Genomic DNA, 21,374 nt, shown 5'->3' on the forward strand with positions numbered 1-21,374 from the left:
TCAAGTTTACAAACATTTATTAGATTCATTAACTATCCTGGATTTTTACCCAACTTGGACAGAAGCTTCTTACAATCAAAAGATAGTATCAAGCGGTATATTTTTATTGATTCTTTTCCTCATTTTTGTTGACCCTTCAATTTACATCAGAAGTAGGCGAGACACTGGGTTCTGCGGAACCCTTACAAATTTTTAAGTCTTGTCCTCTAGTTCATATTGGAGCGTTTTATGCTGTTTTGTGTACTCATCTCGCTGTTGTTGTATGTTATGATTGCATGTTGTACTTTTTCGTTGGAGTTTATTTGATGGTTGTACTCGGAAGCCTTTAAAAGCCTGTAATGTTTTAATTATACATGTTATACAAATTGTGACCTGAATGGACAGTTGTCTCATTGGAAATCTAGTCACATTTTTTTCATATCTATGAGCATTTAATGTGGTATACAAAGTCCGTTTTAAAAGCGGGACTTTCTATACTAAATGGACTGAGTACTTTTAAAAACGATGCACAAATATTAAAATTATCGACTGATCTCGGCCGAGCTAATATTGGTAAAAAAGTCCCAGTTTGAAAGAAACCGTTGTTTGTTTCCTTGATTTAAGTACTGTATTCTGGTCTATTTGTTCGATGATATGACTTCTCTGTACGTCATTTTTTTCGATGTAGACCTTTGTGTTGGAGTTGACATGATGATGGTTAGAAGAAGAAAGAGTATAAGTGCTAGTTCTCCCACTCTATATGAAAGTCACAATTTGTAAACCTAGTAAACCATTAAAGGCCAAACGGACGGCTGCCGCTATAATGCAAACCTTAAAAATCCACCGAAAATGACTAGTGTAAAACCTTCAAAACAAGAAAACTAACTCTGGCACACCCACATTTTGCTAGTTCAGTGATAAGCTCTTGGAAGCCTCCTTAATTATTTTTCATAATTAATCAAATGTTTGTTACTGAAAACACAAAATTTAAACTGGAAGTACATAAACAAAGAATATGGTATCAGTAGCGTATCCAAAGAGGGGGTGGGGTGTTAAAGCACTTATTTTTGCCATTTTTTCTGCATTTAAATGTGGACAGTTAGACACCCCCCCCCCCCAAAAAAAAAAAAATAAAATAAATACATACACACATTTTAAAATGGGTGGGATAGGTATGACTTGCAACTCTTTATAATAGATAAAAAGCAATGCCAAACGTGAAGTAATTCCGTCCATGTACAGGTTAACGAATTTAACGAATTTTGTGTACATTGGTTGTGAATATCCCTTTTACACCCCTTAAAAGTAACAAGTGCTTGCTTGCTAATACACAGATGTGACGTAATATCATAACAATGGCCTTGACTTTAAGCGTTGCAGTTTGTAAACAATGCTGGAGACGTACGCTTTTATTCTCAAATGTGCATGATTTATGTTGTACAACCTGCAACGGCAGTCTGAATCGATTTAGGAATAACATTTGTGAATTCCAAAATGTAAGTCAATATATTATTTTGTTATTAAAATCTCTTTTCTGGAAGGGAGAGCGTAATATGGTGTTTCAAATCAAGTAATGCAATGAATCAAATTTGTAGAATATAGGATACAGCAGATATATCTTTAATGTTTTCAATCTAAATGTTATATTATGTGTACAAATATACGAAATAACATTTTCAACATCATTATCAAGTAGGAACAACCCGAAAATACAGCCACGAAAAGCAATATACAACGTCATTCAGCAACCATTTTTGCATCCCAGGTAAAAATCGGATAAAATGGCGCCCATTGAGAATCTTGGATGACAACAATTTTTATAAAATAAATTTGTATTCAAAATCGTGAAATGAATGGCTGAAACGATTCCCAAAATGACGAACAGGGTTCTCGAAAATATGTAAACAAACCTTTTTTTGGTCAGTTTCTATTTATTTTTGCTACAAAGGATTCCCCCGTCTGAACATGCGATGCGGGGGTAAAAAAAAAGTGATTTTTTACAAATAAATAACCAAAAACTGATACTTACTGAACTTAATTTTGTCAACAACTTCTTGATGCTTGTCCGTTAAAAAAACACGATGACGTCATCGGATTGACCACGACGTTTCGCGGAAAAAATGCAAATGACGGTAACTGGTAACTGACGGTAACTGGTCGTCGACCAGTAGCGGCAACTGAGGGTGAAACAACCAATTTTTTTTCTCAGGGTCAGGTTCTAAGTTGCTGCCTTACAATTTGATTGTTCCTCTGATACCTTTCGCCTTGTTTGAAAAGACGGGAAAGAGCTACATTAATACAACTTATACTGACAAGTCTGTATAAAGGAGAAAATGTATTTGGACACAATAACTCAAATATTTTAGAAAATTAACAGGCAGTGAAAAAAAATAGTTCTGTGATGTACCCTTGCGGATGATAAAGATGTACAAAAAGGTCATCAAAGCTCCTAGAGGGCGATCTAGATTTGGCAGACTTGCTTTACATTTGGCCGATTTGCAGTACATACATACACAGCTACTTTTGCATAGGTACTATTTCTGTACTATACAAAATGCATTACTGGAAACTTACTTTTAATAGTTAGTACTATTTCTTGACTTTAAAACTATTGTAATAGTTTGGTACTTGTACAGTACTTGATTTATACTAAATGTTTTGGTACAGAAATAATACAATATTCCATGTTTTAAAATCATATCTTTTTAGTTTGATACCCCGATTTAGTTTTTTGTCCATGGATTTATGAGTTTTGAACAGCGGTATAATATTGTTGCCTTTATTTGACATATTTGAAATAGAAAAACTTTTAAAATGCTGAAAATGTAACGGTAGTAATCAAAAATCTATAGTATACCTAAATATTACAATAATTTTAGAGTAACAAAATAGTACCTATGCAATAGTAGCTGTGTAGTTCCATTGTCCGGATTATTCATTATCTTTTAGGAAGGATTACTGTAATATTAAATAAAATCAAGCGACTTTTGTTTTCAATTCTAATATAGTCTAATAATTTGAAGAAATTCCTTGATAAACTGTAAAAGATACAAAAGTGCGAAGGGGATTTTCAGCTATACATCTATATTAAATATATTTTACTGTTTTCAATTCATAAGGCAATATAATTTGAAATTGTATAAAATTCAAGATTTATGACCTCAAAAGTAGTCAGGAAAACATCATATACATAATCAGCGTTTAGTAGACTACACTACCGTCGTTTGTTCACATTAGGGTAACTTGGTGCTATTACGACCATACAGGGAGATTCGACCGGCAGTTAATATATCATAAATAAACTTTAATTTAGAAACCTTCCTCAAAGTAAACGTATGGGAAAACTCAACAAAAGACTCAATTTCAGAATGAATGATCATCGGTCTAATACGCTATATACTACTATTCCCCATGCTGAATTGTAAGATCGACTTCACCATCTTAAAACAGAGCTTTTTCTATAAAAATGGTATTCGTAGATACAAATTTCTTGTTTTGGGATACAATAATTCATATTTTGTGAACAATCACACTGAATCTTCCAGAAAATATACTGAAGATGATATTATTAAAATGCTGGACTTTTTGATCGACTATTTATTTGTTGAGTTTGGAGGATATATATTTTAACAGACAGTCGGTATTCCAATGTGTACTAATTGTGCACCCCTGCTGGCTGATTTGATTTTGTATTCGTATGAAGCAGAATTTATTCAGAACCTTCTAAAAGACAAAAAGAAAAAGCACCTAAATTCTTTAATTTTACTTTCCGATATATTGACGATGTTTTATCATTGAACAACCCATACTTCAGCCAATACTTACATCTCGTATATCCCAGTGAACTTGAAATTAAGGATACTACTGATACTAGAAGGACTGCTTCATACCTTGATCTTTTCCTCAATACTGACGTATATGGACGACTTCACACGAAAATCTATGTTAAACGGGACGAATTCAATTTCCAATTTCTCAGCAGTAACATACCCTCAGACCACAATTATTCTTCTCCTTTGCTACAATGCTGCTTTTGGTAAAAGTCAAATAAAATTAACAATTTGCACCGTTTCAAACATGAAATAAATATAACTGCTTATAAAGAAAGGCAACAGTAGTAAACCGCTGTTCAAAACTCATAAATCCATGGACAAAAAACAAACTCGGGGTAACAAACCAAAACCGAGGGAATCGCATTAAATATAAGATGAGAACAACGACACAACACCGAAACGCGGCACACAGAAACGGACCAGGCATCAGACAAAACACCACGAGAATAACAAATATAACATATATAGACCATTATTAGTCTAAAAAAAATATGCTTCTAGGACAATCCGTCAGTGTCTTTTTTTTTCTTTTGAGAGCATTATTAAGATGTCAATGGTAGGATATGCATTATGTATAATTAGTTATCAAAAGTACCAGGATTATAATTTTATACGCCAGACGCGCGTTTCGTCTACATAGGACTCATCAGTGACACTCAGATCAAAATAGTTAAAAAGCCAAAACAAATACAAAGTTGAGGAGCATTAAGGACCATAAATTCCAAAAAGTTGTGCCAATTACATATATATGGAGAACGCTCTGAATGGCTTTTTTTTCTCTCCATTTTTGTTATCCATCATACGATTGGTTGAAATTGCGTCAAATATTTTACTTATTTTGATATATATTATATAACTGGTATGACCCCTTAAATAGTAAACATTTCAAAGAAAATTGGGACAGAATACAGAAAGTCTCTATATATTAAAAAAATCATAATCGTAGTTACGGATTTCAAATATTTCGGCCACGAGCATCACTGAAGAGACATGTATTGCCGAAATGCGCATCTGGTGCAGGAAAATTGGTACCGTTAATTTTATAACATATAGATAAACGCGAAAAATAATTCATGCGATCTAAGCCCAATGCTATGGAGAACGCTCTGATTGGTTTATTTATTTTTCATATTTAGTTATCTATCATACGATTGGTTGTATTTGTGCATCTTTCAAACCGGAAATCTAATCTTTGACTAAAAGTAAGTCCGATGACGGAATCATATCCGGACTCCTTTTTCTCCCAAAATAACTCAATCTGAATAATCATAAGAGTGGATGACAAATGCGACTATGCATGTTACCTATAGGACACAGAGGCATGACGATTGATTTATTGTGGAAGGAAGAGAAGCGACACCAAAAATGAGGTCTTCTCGTTTAATAGTATAGAAACGTGACTTATTCCCGATTGTGACTGTTTTGCTGAATGTGAATTCGCATTACTATAAGACGTATTTCTGTACTTGTTTATCCCAAATTCTTAATGTTATATTTGTAAATCTCATCGGATTTTGTCAAATGTGTTGACGTCTTTTCATTATATTTAGGTGTTACGGATAGAAAAAATTAATCACCGCCTCTTTATTAGTTATATTAAACGTTTGAAGTTGGATTCATAACAAACTGGACATATATATATATATTACAGTTAATTGCTATTAATAAGTATTGCAAAATGCATTTTGTTTAAATGAATTATCAGTATTTAGTTCTAATACAATCTTAAATGAATCCTAGTTCTATCTCACTTTTGAATGATATTTTTTCATATGTGACGTCATGCTGTTTCTAAATTTCATAAATTCAAATGTGGCATAACGTTTGTGCCTTTTCGCCATCGTATTTGACGTCACATTTGTTTTAATTACGTTGACGCCTGGACTGATTCGGGTGTGTCTATTTTGTAATAAACTTAGCATTATGTATTCGGGTTTAGTTTTCTGTAATTAGTTTATACTTCAGTTTCATTATGTATTTCTCTTTCATATTCATTTGTTAAAATTTACTGTTTGCAATAGCATTAAGTGTTCTATATAATAAGGATGTTCTCATCCCGTGCTTAAAAACAATGCCGTATTTGGCCAAACCTTTTCAACTTTTGATCTTCAGTGCTATACAACTTTGTACCTTTTTTCACTTTCGATCTTTTATATCTGGGCGTTATGTATTCGGGTTAAGTTTTCTGTAATTAGTTAATACTTCAGTTTCTTTATGTATATCTCTTTCATATTCATTTGATAAAATTTACTGTTTGCAATAGCATGAATTGTTCTATATAATAAGAATGTTCTTATCCCGGGCATAAAAACAATGCCGTATTTGGCTATTTGGCGAAACCTTTTCAACTTTTGATCTTCAGTGCTGTACAACTTTGTACTTTTTTCACTTTCGATCTTTTATATCTGGGCGTCACTGGTGAGTCTTGTGTGGACAAGGTGCGTTTTTGGCGTATTGAATTTTAACCTGATGCTTTTTGTTATCTATTAATCATGTTTTTCTTTGTCTAATATGTTCTTCTATTTATTTGTATTGTAGTCCTGTAATATTATGTTGTCATTTCAATGTTATATTTAACTTTGCCATTAAAGTTCGAGGTTTGGCATGCCACAAAGCCAGGTTCAACTCACCACTTTTATTCCCCTGTCAAAGTGTCCTGTACCAAGTCAGGAAGATATCCATTGTTATATTATTGTTCGTTTCTGTGTGTGTTGCATTTTAACGTTGAGTCGTTTGTGTTTTCTCTTATTTTTGAGATATTGAGATAAGACGTGGCACGGTACTTGTCTATCTCAAATTCATGTATTTGGTTTTAAGTTATATTTGTTATTCTCGTGGTGTATTGTCTGATGCTTGGTCCGTTTCTGTGTGTGTTGCGTTTCCCTCGGTTTTGGTTTGTTACCCCGATTTTGTTTTTTTGTCCATGGATTTATGAGTTTTGAACATCGATATACTACTGTTGCCTTTATTTAATGTAAATGATCCTAATAACAACAAATTTCTCGACAAAGACTCAATTTCAGAATGAATAATCATCGGTCTTATGTAAATGATCCTAATAACAACAAATTTCTCTATAAACATTTCAATAACCCTGACCATTCTATTGTTTCAATGATTGTCCGGATTATAGAGAAAATATATCATCCAACAAATTGCCCATATTGAGTACACCACATCGTTTACAAAGAGAACACTTTTGGATATGAGAGTTGAGATCAGCCATTCCCTATGGATGCAATGACAAAATTGATGGTGTAGATATTTTGTCTAGTCCCAGGTGTAGTACCGTTAGTACATTACATCTACTCGACGAAATAATAGTCATGGTCACAGAAAATATATACCACCTGCTGTACACACCGTGACAATTGATAGTCTATTAACGTCTGTTCCAAAACCTTTATGAATTAATCATATTAGAACTAAAATATACTCCATTCCATTGTGAAAACTTTCTTTACTATTTCAAGATGCCCAAAATACTTTCGTTACTAATTCTCGTTCTGTTTTGTATAGATTAGCTGCAACTATCATGGACATTGCTAACCGGTATCGACTACATCCAATAGTGAGGAAAAACGTTATTTTGTTAAGATAAAATTCGCCAATAAAGGTTTAGATGCTGTAAATATTAGCAATAAAAAAATCTGTACAAAAAACTATACCTGATTACTTCAAAATTAAAGCTACACCTGTTTTTTCTTATATCTTCTTGGCATCGTTACCAATGAACAACTAAGAGAGCCAAGGGACCAAAATATAGAATCCCCCAGCCCATCAACTTCAAAAAGAATTTCAAGTTACTGATGGATGCAGTTGAGGACTATGCAAGAAAATGGGTAAAGCGCGAACCAGACAAACCAGAATGAGACAATTTGTATGAATGGATCAAAGCTATTCGATCATGCATTCAGAGGCGCATACATACTACGATGTGTTATGAGTACTAGAGATTCTAACCCTTTCAATAATCCGGAGGTGGTTGATGCTTTATCTTCTGTGTATGACAAATATGTCGTTCCAGCAGTTAAAGCCTCCAATAATATTGTCTTCATATGTAAAACACATTATTTTCAATGTCTCGCTACAAAGCTTGTAATTGATAAAACTACTGGTAATCCTACATATTATTTAACATCATTAAACAAGGACGAAATTTTACAAAATAATAAATCTGTCCTTTCTTTTGGTATCAACATAAAAAAAAACGAAAAAAACTTGCCTTCATTATACTGGATACCTAAATCACACAAAACTCCATATAAAGAACGATACATAGCTGGGTCTTCAAAATGTTCGACTAAACATCTTTCTTAAGTACTGACTACTATTCTTTCGACAGTTAAAGATGGGCTTAAAAAATATTTGAGGAGATATATTCTACCAGTGGTGTTAACTAGATGTGGATTCTCAAAAATTCGAAAAATCTACTGCTTAACCTTCGATCACAATCTTTGCAATTTTGCAGCAACATAAACAACTTTAGATTTTTCTACGCTATACACTACAATTTCCCATGCTCAGTTGAAAGATCGACTACACCATCTCATAAAACAGAGCTTTTTCTATAAAAATGAAAATCGTAGATACAAATGTTATGTTTTGGGTTACAATAATTCATATTTTGTGAGAAAACGCACTGAATCTTCCAGAAAATATACTGAAGATGATATCAAAATTCTGGACTGTTTGATCGACTATATATTTGTTGAGATTGGAGGATATATATTTCAACAGACAGTCGGTATTCCAATGGGTGTTTACATATCACAATTGATACGTTATTCTCGTGCTTGTCCACACTATACGGACTTCATATACAGGAGTGTGCTCCTTACGCGGAAACCGCTCCAACAAAGTTATGAGGAGGACAGATTAAAATTGACACTCCGTAAATTTTAAGCACACCATCACGAATTGGTGGATCCATACGATGTGTCTTTGACCAAACTAGCTAAGGACATTTTCACCGCATGGTAGATTATGGTTTGTCATTATGTCGTCTAATCTTTTAAGTACCAGACGTGGTACGGTACTTGTCTATCCTAAATTATTGTATTTAGTTTATATGTTTAATGTTATATATGTAATTTTCATCGGATTTTGTCTAATGTTTTGACGTCTTTTTTATTATATTTATGTGTTGTGGTAAAGAAACTTAATCACCGCCTTCATTTATTATATTTCATTTTGTTCAACGTAATCAGTACGATATTTTACGTTTTAAGTTGGATTCAAAACAAACCGGACATAGTTATATAATATACTTAATTGCTACCTTAATTTGCTATAAATCAGTATTGATATGTGCATTGTTATTTATCAGTATTTAATTCAAATATAATCTTAAATCAATCCTAATGTCATTTTTTACAGTTTCAAATATGACGTCACTTGGCGTTGAGGTTTAAACTTATTCGGATGTGTCTACTTTTTGTGCTGCAAATGTTTGGTTATGTAATGTATTTCAGTTGTTTTCTGTAATTAGTTAATACTTCAGTTTTATGATAATTTTATAAAATTTACAGTTTGCAAAAGTATAAATTATTCTAAATAATAGGAATGTTCTGGTAACTAACAGAAAACCCTTGCCGTTATTGGCACAAGTTTTTTGGTCTGTTGGTCCTCGATGCTGTTCAACTTTATACTTATTTCGGCTTTCAAACTTTTGTTTCTGGGCGTCACTAGTAGGTCTTGTGTGGACAAAATGCACTTCTGGCGTATTAAAATTTTGAACTTGTTGGCTGTTGTTCGTGTGATTCTATGTCAATTGTGTTCTCCAATTTATTTATATTGTAGTCCAGTGGTGTTGTGTTGTCATTTTGATGTTATATTTCACATGGCCTTAAAAGTGCGAGGTTTGGCATGCCACAATACCAGGTGATTTCACATGGCCTTAAAAGTGCGAGGTTTGGCATGCCACAATACCAGGTTCAACCCGGTATGTCGTTGTTCTCTTATATTTAATGCGTTTCCCTCAGTTTTAGTTTGTTAACCCGGTTTGGTTTTTTGTCCATGGATTTATTAGTTTTGAACAGCGGTATACTGCTGTTGCCTTTATTTACTGATTATGTGGTAGATGAAATAGTATTTTACCTGAATACGGTGACAGTCATCAATATCCGTATTGTTACGAATTAAAGTATCGCGTGATTTTGAAGTTGGAACAACGGGAAATTTTAAAATATATGCTTTGTAGAGAACTGGTACGTATCCATTAAAATCCATATTTACCTTTATCAAATTATATTTTACTGAAATTGTATGGTTTATATTTTTATTCTGTGCAATTTTTTATAATATATCCTAACTGTAAATCTAAATATTTGTAAAATAATAAGTGATCGAAATTACCCATATGGAGAAATTATATACTGTGTTATTTCGACCACCCTTTTGTTGTACATGAGAACGATATGTACACAGGGATGTGCTAAATGTCTATACACCTCCTTTGCAAAATTTATCTCAATTGATGGTGCACCAGGCAAAAGGAGAAAAATACGGAATACAAACATACAAATTTTTATCCAGGCTGTAAATGTGTGGGGGTCTGGATGGAATCCCCCATTTCTGTATTCTTCTATTTTTAAACCCTTTTCCATTCTTTCAATTTTAACACCCCATTTTTATCTTTTCTTTATTTTTTGTTCATTTTTTTCTAATTTGCCAATTCTCCATATTCTGTAATCCACGATCCACACCTTCACGAATAAGTCTACCATATTGAAAAAAAAAAAAGAAATGTCAATTTGATGACGAGTGAAAACAAAGAATAAAGAAATATCTGAGGAAAAGATAAAAAAAAATAAAAGACATGATAATTAAAAAATGCGATCATTCAATCAAAACTCTCCGAGTTGTAAATGCACAAACTCCCTGCAGTTACAAGCTAACTTAATATGCTTCAGTGAACAAATTCTTTATGGACTTAATTATATATGATGACTATAATAAAATAAAAAATGATAAAAAAAACCCGACTGCTACAATTCATTTCTTTATAGAAAATGAGCCAGTTAAAAAGTTTTAGAGAAAGGGAATTAAGTGGTGTAAATACTTCCTACCAATGGGTAGCGTTACGTAATTTGAAGAACCAATTTGACCAAGAATGGTATTTTGAACACGGTGATATGTTCAAACTGTATTTAATTTTGTGTGAATTGTGTACAAGTCATAACATCGCCCTAAAAGTAACAGAAATAATAAAAGAACAAGTGTTTGAGGAAATACAGAGTATTGTTTTCACAGCGTCACGTCTCCAGTCCAAAATAGACATCCAGAAATGTCAGAATGTATAGAAAACATTTAATCGTCTCCTTTCTAAAAAAACGCACCGAATATATGTATTTTTCTTCTTCTATTCTTGATTAAACTGAATGAAAATATTTAGCCTACCCTTTCTTGTTATTTTCAGATAATTGAAGATGCCCAGAAAAGGAAAAAAAAAATTGTACATGAAATATGACAAAGATTATCTGGAAAATGCCATTAAATCTAATAAAAATGGAGTTTACAATTAAAGAAGAGCCAGTCAAGTATTTGGGGTTCCGAAAACTACTAGCATTGACCATGTTAGTGGTCGGATTGAGTTGCATGCAAAACCTGGAAGGAAACCAGTAATTCCAATTGAGATAGGGAAATGTCGTAGCGCGGAAAGTAGTTGAGGCTGTCAATAAGGAATTTGGCATCACAAAAAAATAGCTGCAAATGAAAATATCACGATTGTGTAAATTACAAAAAATTGAGACCCCTTTTAAGAGGGGAATACCGGGAGATGACTGGTGGCTCGCCATCCTGAAATAGCTATGAGAAAAAGCCGAGTACTTCACGCTAAAGTCATTACTGAAAACTATCTAACAGCTGCCACCATATGGAATATGGACGAAACAGGAAAACAATTCGAACACAACCCTTCCAATGTTTGTGCAGGTAAAGGTTCCAGAAATGTCCCTGGCCGAACAAGTAATTCACGTGAAAATGTTACCATACTAGCATCAGTAAATGCAGAAGGGAACGTTATGCCTCCAATGTGTGTGGTTAAAGGGAAGACCATTAGATCAGTTCAATCCTTTTGTTGCCTTGATGCCCCAGTTAATACGGTTTGGTCTTTCCTAGAGCGTGCTTGGATGTGTGACATGCTGGGTGAATTATTGTTCAAAGATGTCTTTCTAGCACCTTGTGGGCCTATAGGTTGCACTTTGTAAATACAGCTGTTGCTCAAAACACGCCTCTTTTGAGGAGGTAATTGAATATTCATAGAAAATGAATTTTGTTTACATACTGGTTCCATGTTATGCTCTCTGTGTTCCATATCGCAGAGACAGAACATAAGAATGCTACCAATAAATAAATACGTGCATATTGTTTACATTGACATCTGTGGTAACCTTTCATTCGAGGTAGGGGTAGTTAAGAAAATTAGTGTAAGTTTAAACTCTGAGACGTTCAGGGCATATACACGTTGAAAATATGCCGCACAGCCCTATGTTTTGACCTTTGAGAAAATTGAGGTGCATATGAACTTTCAATTCTAGGATAATATTTTTTTCAAAACTTCATAGTAAAAGTGGTACAGTTTGAGCCGTAAAAGGAGTTCCTATGGGAAATTGCATTGTCAATATTTACAGAAATGCAACCTATATAGGGTGAAAAGGGGAACCTTCAGAATTTAACCAAATTTGCTTAATTTCATAGATTTTAAAGAAATTAACTCACATATGAAGTTTAATAAATATTTAATGAAGATTGATAGAATCCTGGGCCTTACATATGATGACTCGGCATAAATTCAGTTTACAGTATGCAGTTTATTTAAAGTCCTGGATACCGAATTAATTCATAATATTTGCATATTTGTAAGTTAAATTGTTAAGAAGTGCTTATATTTACTCTTCGCAGTCATTGCAACTCATAGGTCCTTCCTGAATATTATTTATGGGGGTATTTGTGTCCTTTCTATAACCCAAAAGTAAGCCGCAACACCTAAATCTGCTTTTCTGTCACTAACGTTATATTAAAAACAAGCTAGAAAAACAAAAAAATATATCGAGAAAACTTACATTAGAGTGTTCTATCCTGAATATGTACTAAATATTCCAAATTGCTAGAAAAAGCAGTGACGTAGGAAATTTGAGGCCCCAGGGTCAAAACACATAGAAAATTGCCTACCCCCTGGGTCATAAAACAAATAATTTAGCTTGTAAATGCTATAATTTTATAATTTTTAAAGTTCTTGATATAGAAAATAATAACTATGCTTGGAAGTTATGCAAAAATCAGATGTTAGCAGTCATCTCTACAACATTTTAAGTGAATTTATACTGGTATCTGCATACATACAACTATTGCAAATATGGCTTTGTTTGAACACTTCTAGTATATATAGTAGCTAAATTGTGTCAGAAATATGGTTACAGATGATACTGTTGTGACAAGAATTCTAAATTGACCATTTGAGGCAGAAAATGTGTTCTTTAATTGACAAATAGGCATACAACAACAATAACAACAACAACAATTTTTTTTTTGTCAATCAAGACGCCCCGAGGAGCAGTAAAACTACAGTTTAAATTAAAGTACAAATAATTGTGTTGATTTTTTTCATTGAAATTACAATACATGACAATAAAATTAAAACAATATTATATAAGAGAAGGGAGACAACAAATACAGAATATATTCTCAAAGATAATGAGTGAGTGAACACAATTAGTACCGTTTTATAATTAGAAGAAGAGCTGGACTACTCGTGTGTTTATGCTTAATTTAACTAAGTTAAATTATCTATTAATTTAATCATTATGTTATTATTGGATCTTCGTTTGACATCAACCATACAAATTTAGATTGGTCATTTAAAGTTTTAAAATTAGTAAATTTAGAGGATAAATCTGAAATAAGTGATGGACAGTGAAGAAGAAAATGAATTTCATCCTCAACAATGTCATTATTACATAATTTACAAAATCTTTTATCTGGGGGTATTCCCTTATGTCTTCCCCTTTCTATTTCAAGTTCATGGGCACTAATTCTAAATTTGGTTAACTCATTTAATGTTTTACAATTATTTAACAATAAATATTTTTTAAGGCCTATATTATTTTTAAATAGTCTAGGTCCTTAATTTATTTCCTTGCACCATGCCAGGTTTGTCATTATTTAATTGGTTTAGCCAAATTTCATCATATTTAATTCGGAGTTTTTTAATTATAATTGACTTTATATGAGATTTGTGATTTAACAAATATTCTGGGGTTAAATTAAGATATTTAAATAATGAATAAATGCTTTCCAACCAATTGTCTTTATATGTTTTAGATAAAATTTTAGACTCTTCAAATGCTTCTCTAATGAGAGAGTTATTTTGTTCTGTGAGTCTGAGCCAAAATTTAGCCATATTAAGAATAACCTCAAGAGATAGGGGGTAGCGCCCCAACTCTCCCATCACTGCTAGGTTTGTTGATCTTCTAGGGACCCTTAGAGAATATTTACAAAATTTAATATGTAATTTTTCAATAATTAGATCTTTACACATTTGGAAAAAATAGTTGTCTCCTTTTCATTGTAACTTATTTGGCGAGAATTGACCCCAAATTTCTGAGCCATATAACAAAATCGGCTTCAGCATGTGGTCAAAAAGATGAAAAAGTGTTTTAATATTAGGTTTAAAATGGGTGAAATATCTTTTTAATTTAAAAAAGGCTTTTAATGCTTTATTATAAAGATTAAACTTAGCATCTGTAGATCTGCCAGATACAGTGAATATCATGCCAAGATAATTATATTTTTTCTCATTATTAATAAGCTGACCATTAAATGTGAATTTTTCCTTTGAAATTCTTCCTGTGTTATTAAAAATTAATACTTTTGTTTTTTTCATGTTAATTTCTAGTCCCCATTTACTACAATAATCCATTAAATTATCTAAATCTAAACAATTTTGTAATCCAGATGAAGTTTCAGAAATCATAATGAGGTCATCTGCATACATTAAACAGTTAAGGCTTCTGTTGTTTAGTAAAACTGGGCAACAGCCAGAATCAAATATTTCAGGTAAATCATTTATGAAAAGTTTAAACAATGTAGGGCTCAGGTTATCCCCTTGACGAACACCAATATCTGATGGGAAATGTTCAGTTAGTGTGTTACTATTAGTTTTTACACATAGAGATGTGTTTTTATACATATCTTTAATTACATTATAAAATAAATCGCTCAACCCGAGCTTTCTCAATTTAAAAAATAATGCTAAATGCCAAACCTTGTCAAAGGCCTTTTTAAAATCAACAAAACAGGTATAGAGGCGTTTATGTCCCTGCTTAGTGTATTTATCAATTAAGGTTTTAAGTACAAACATGTGGTCACTTTTTCCTTTACAAAATCGTATCTGCTCTGGACCAACTATATTTCTTTTAGTTATAAACTTTTCTAATCTGTTATTAAGTATCTTTAAAAAGAGTTTTCCTACACAACTACCTATCGTGATGCCCCTAAAATTTGAGGGATCATCTTTAGATCCACTTTTATGTAATGGGACTATAAATCCTTTAGCCCATATATCAGGAAATTTTCCTGAAGTTAATACTTTATTAAATATACAGTAATATGTGGACTGGAGACAGAGGCTGGATTGGATACTTTATATAATATTGAATGTCGTAATGATTGACTGCTAAAAATTACATTTATAATATTCTGATATGCTTTCAATATGTTATCAAAACAGTTTTTAACAAGTTCTAGGCATTTTTTATCAGAAAATATGCAAATAGGGTAAGCTGGCAATAATCAAATTCTTTGAAAAATTCAAACAGGGGAGGGGGTAAAAAATGTATAGTAAAGAAAAACTTAAAGAGTATACACAGTAATTTATTTTAGACTATAATTCTGATAAATGAGTATTAATGTGAGAAAAACCGATTTTAGAGAGTTTTCTATTCTTCTACTAAGGGAAGTGCAAATATTTGGCTGGAACAGGCCCTATTGAAACGCCTATAGTCCACACGCAGAAGCCTTCTCGGATACGGACGGCTGAATTACCCCAGAATAACGAATTTTATCCACCGCCTCATCAATACTTTTAGGTTTGGCATTGGAAGCCAACATCCCCCCTCCTTATCTGAGGCTCCCTGACACAATCTCATGATGGCTTGTTGGTACATTTGATCCTCGGACAGGTGACGGAAGACTTTTGTGGCAAGGGATTGGACCCTGTCGGCCCAGTCCTCTAAGGTTTCGTCCCCACTCTGCCTGGCAATGTCTTTAAATAGTCAAAATATTGACAGAAAATGGTATAATTAATTTATGAAACAGTATCTGAGTTTTTAAAGTAGTAATTAACTTCTGGCTGACCATACTAAAAATCCGAGGTATCGTATTTTATTTTAAAATATATTGATATTGTATCAAGTAAAACGTATCTTACAAAAAAATATGTCTCCCATCATATGTGAAATTATATTTTGTCTGCTAAAAATTGTTGTTCCATGGGATAAAGGACTTTCTCATTCCTAGATTAACAGTTTCCATAACCAGAGCATGAATATCCATTTCTATCCGGTAGTGAAATTATATTTTGTCTGCTAAAAATTGTTGTTCCATGGGATAAAGGACTTTCTCATTCCTAGATTAACAGTTTCCATAACCAGAGCATGAATATCCATTTCTATCCGGTAACTCAAGAAAACTCTTTATCATAAATATGTCAACCTATTTACAGTTTTTTTTATATAGCACGTTTCAGTTGTCTTTCTTAGAAGCGTCTAGTTTAATTGGGGATATGGCAGACAACTTTTGTGGTGATAGAAGTTGAAAGGAAGACAACTCATTAAATTCTCCCTCATGAATTTGTCCGAATTTAAAACATTTCTATACTAAATACATGGCTAAATAAGTCAGAGACAAGTCATAATTTAGGTTTGTTTGCTCGCAGTAACTTTCTTATTTTCTCAGCGAAACAACATTTAATATTTTGTAAACATTTTACAAATTACAAAAATATACCACAATTCCATCTATATACATTCACAATGTCCTCTAAATACATATCAATACAAACATAACTGTAATATATTATGCAGAGCTTAACGTTAACTTCGTCTATCAAAGTTACTCGAGCACATCGATAATAATCAAACGTAATCAGGACTTATATATGCCTATAAAACCCCACCCGTACTACCGCCCTCGAAATATTCGTGCAGAAAACAACAGCAACATCAGACCACTTCTGATTTACATACTAGCCAAACTTGTACCACAAGTCTAAAGATAGAAATAGAATAGGGAAATTCCAAATATAACGGAATAGAAATAAATTTAAATTCTCCCTCATGAATTTGTCCGAATTTAAAACATTTCTATACTAAATACATGGCTAAATAAGTCAGAGACAAGTCATAATTTAGGTTTGTTTGCTCGCAGTAACTTCGATAAAACAAAGGAATAAATAATTAGAGAACTATATGCCAAGATTCAAGGAAACAGCCATTCGAGATTTTAAATTGTCTTTAATATACCCATCTTTGGATTTATCAGAAGCCCATCTACCGTGGACTTTAAGTAACCTATCAGAGACTCCTCTATTAGCCCCCGTAGAAGCGCCACCACTTCTCAAACTATGCAGCCCAAACTTGAGCTTATCTAAACCAATATCTGATAAACCCTCTAACAAAATTTCTCTCGCTCTGGTATAGGACAATGGACTATTTATATTACATAATTTATAAACATCTTTCGATTTCATAAAAGACAGTGCTCTGAAAATATAGCTATCAGAATTTTTACTCAATTCAGCTAAATTGATATACTTATTTAACCAAAAAACTGGACATAAATCTGTACCTGTTGCAGCTATAACAACAGAATTATCCCTTCTGTATAAATCAGTTTTGCTTTTATCAATGCGAATTTTAACATGACTGACTTGAAACTCAATATTATTCATATTGATGTTAGCCAATTCACTATACCTCAAAAATCCAGAAAATCCTAACAGAAATAATACTACTACACGCAATTTTTTGAGATTATTATGATCTCCGAACTTTAAAACAATTTTTCTTAATATATCTGGTGTAATAGGTTCTTTTTTGTTTATAGGTTTACTTAGCAATCTCCTTCCTCCTTCATAAATAAGACCAAGGAATTTGTCTGAACAAGGATTATGTTTGAAATTAAAGTCATGAAACCATTTTATTGAATAAAAACTTGCATCTAAAATCGCAACACTGGATCCCTGTTGAATGAGTCCACCTATATACATAGAAATCGTAGTAGTTGTCGCTGGTAAACACTCAAGTGAACATGAAACACACCATTATTCAAACTTTTTAAAATAGCACTTGTATTTCTTAATTGTAGAATTTGATCTAGACGATTCGACAAAAGAGGGTAAATCTCGTATGATACTGGCAAATCTTGAATCATTGGCATAACACTCAAATTGTTTCCATTGATCTGTAAAATAAATATAATAATGAATACCAAGTAATAACTATAAACAAAGTAAATATAATTAACATTATTACTATAAATGAATGCGGCATTTCCCTCGCAAACAACCCAGTGCGGCATTTCCCTCGCAAACAAATGAATGCGGCATTTCCCTCGCAAACAAATGAGTGCGGCATTTTCCTCGCAAACAAATGAATGCGGTATTTTCCTCGCACACTTACTGTGGCATTCAACCTCACAGTATTTGAAAAAGTCATATACTTATATATATACAGTGGCATTAACCCTCACTGTATTCATAAACAATTAATCAACAATGTTAACAATGACATATCTAATTGTTGCAGTTAAAACATCACAATGTTAAATTTAACATTCTTTCGAATATAGTCTCATATCTGATAACTGCGGCAAATAACCATCGCAGAAAACTAAATCAACTACAGTCTGTATACAACATTCAATGTATAAATCTCAATACTTCGAGAAATCCAACAACAAAACATATACATTACTGTTAAAAGGTCTCTGTGCAAATATACTCTTTTCTTGTGAACCTTTTGTAAAAAAGTTCATAGGTTTTACATACTATCTAAAGTCTATAACAAAAGATTTAAATCTGTCTGAAAACCTATTCACTAAGATAGGCCAAAATAACGCTGATGGCCATTTAGGTACAACTAAAGTGCCTTTAGCTTTACATAATCGCATGTGATTTAAACACTTGCTAACTAAACAAACTGGTGGAACTAACCAGTTATTATGAGCAGACCAATCATATGCGAAAGCATCAACCCCGGAAGTATCCGGTGAATAATATCTAGAGTTAAAATAGTCTACTTTTTTGTTTTTCGAATCTGCAAAACGATCGCATGTGAATGGTCCCCATAATTTATCAAAATATATAAAAATTTGATAGGAAACACCCCAATCGTCATAATCAAAAATTTTGCTCAGATAATCTGCATAAGTATTTTTATCTCTAGGTATCCATTCAACATCCAAGAAAATATTATGTGACAAACAAATATGAAATAAGCTTAAAGCAATGTCTTGTAATTCTACTTTCATGCTACCCTTTTTAACAATCTGTACTACATTTTGGTTATCTGTATAAAGTTTAACAAATTTTCCTGCTAAATCAGATTTAAAAGAAGAAATATTCTTTTCTACAGTTTTCAATTCTCTCCATGTAGAACTTTTGCTTCTTTCATGACCATCAAACATAAAATGTACAATTTTGTTATCATTCATTATAAACCCTGCTCCGGCATACTGACTAGCGTCAGTGAAAATTACGCGCTGTGGTATTCTATTTATAGGTACAATGCGTTGGAAAGATAATGACTCGCATTCAAAATACCAAAATTTTAGTTCCTTCAAAATGTTGTCATTTATATGGATGACATCGTCCCATGCAGATCTACAACAGACTAGCATATGCATATGCTTCGTCATCATTTGACAAACGTTACCAAGAGCAGGAATCATAGAAATGATTTTTCCACATATTTTAGCAATACATCTATAAGTCAAAATAGTTTTGCCATCTACTACGCTCGATATTACCAGCTTTAAAGCAAATAATTTTTTAAGCGATATTTCTAAAGTACAATCTTTAAAGTTCCAAACAAAACCTAACCAATCAATATTTTGTACTGGTTCCCAGACACTCTTTTCTGTATTAGCAATAAAACCGGAAAGCAGTAAATCATTTTTTACTGTTTTCGATAATTCGAAACATGTATCAAAATTTTCTGCTGTACCCATACCATCATCTAAATAAACCACCATGGGAAATCCTAAAGATCTCCAGTATTTAACTAACACACGTACTGTCTTGGTAAATATATGACCAGCTGATGAAAGTCCAAAAGGCAAAACCGAAAAAGTAAAATAACGCACTGTATCACCATATTGCCAAGAAAATCCTAAATATTTTTGATGATCAGGGTGAATTTCTATATGGTGATAACCAGACTTTAAATCAAATTTAAATCCAAAACCGCTAAAATTAACAAAAGTCATAGCTTCTTTAACCCCTTCAAATTTAACTTTTTGTTTCTCGACAAATTTATTAACATGTCTCAAATCTAAGACTAATCTTTCTTTACCCGTACTATTTACCGACACAGTAAGTGGATTAACGACAAATGGTCGATTTACTTCTTTTATACATTCTTTAGTTAAAAGTTCTTCAATAGAATTTTCTACAAATTCTGAGTGTTTTAACGCGGATCTATTATTACTTAGAAAACAATGCATGTTTTCTTAAATTTCCTTTCACATTTATAAGATTTTGACCAGATTTTTTCTCATACTTGTTAACAAATTGAAAACAATACTCAACTTCATCTATGTCTGTATCTGTTTTGTTACTGGGTCTTTCCTGTGTTCTGTTCCTGGAACTTTGTTGCACCAACTGTCGCTGTAGGAATCCTTTTTTCGGGGCAGTTCCTTGCAAAGTGCCCGGGCTGGTTACAATAGAAACACTTGTAACTTTCTGACTTGCCTGCTTTGGAGAACTCGGTATCACTGACTTGGCCAAGGCCACGAAAAAAACTCCTAGAATTGAATTCTCCTTTTCTGGAACCACTATTGGAAGATTCTGGTTTACTGTACGGCTTGGAACTTCTTTTACGAGAAGCCCTGGAAATAGCAGCACGCAAATCACTAGCATCTTCTTTATTGTCGGCCAACGGACTATCCAAGTATTCTTTAACCGTGTCCCATCCATGCTTGTCGGCTATCTTTAGAATTTTGTTACGCTTACGGATGATTTCCTTTTCCTGGGAAATGATTTCACTAACTTCGGAAGCGTTTCCAAGCTTTATACAACTTTCAACGGCAGCAAGCCTCTCCAGACGCTCGGTATTAAACGAATATTGCACTTTAATTCCCTCACTATGAAATACAAATTCTGGTTGATCGACACCGGTTGCTTTAACACTTTTTCCTAAACGAGCTTCGAAATGATTAATCAAGGAATGTTTTTGCTTCTCTAAAGCATTGTTTAAAGCTGACGTAAAAAGCGAAATAGCCCCGTCCGTACTTAACTCTGTTTCGTTACTATTTTCAGCATGTTGAGTAGTAGCACGGCGT

At 32.8% G+C, this 21,374-nt stretch overlaps 1 protein-coding gene across 1 annotated transcript; it reads right to left on the reverse strand.

Annotated features, from left to right (window-relative positions):
• Positions 1-18,860: 18,860 nt before the first annotated feature.
• LOC134726575 (uncharacterized) lies at positions 18,861-20,537 on the reverse strand. The gene has a single exon (XM_063590982.1). The coding sequence runs from the start codon at positions 20,535-20,537 to the stop codon at positions 18,861-18,863; it is 1,677 nt and encodes a 558-aa protein (XP_063447052.1).
• Between the last annotated feature and the right edge of the window lie 837 nt (positions 20,538-21,374).

This window comes from Mytilus trossulus, chromosome 7 (assembly GCF_036588685.1).
Source record: "Mytilus trossulus isolate FHL-02 chromosome 7, PNRI_Mtr1.1.1.hap1, whole genome shotgun sequence".
Classification (NCBI taxonomy): domain Eukaryota; kingdom Metazoa; phylum Mollusca; class Bivalvia; order Mytilida; family Mytilidae; genus Mytilus; species Mytilus trossulus.

Bases quoted from the DNA above. Each gene is read 5' to 3' on its own strand.
- LOC134726575 (XM_063590982.1), bottom strand. From the start codon at position 20,537: ATGCATTGTTTTCTAAGTAATAATAGATCCGCGTTAAAACACTCAGAA.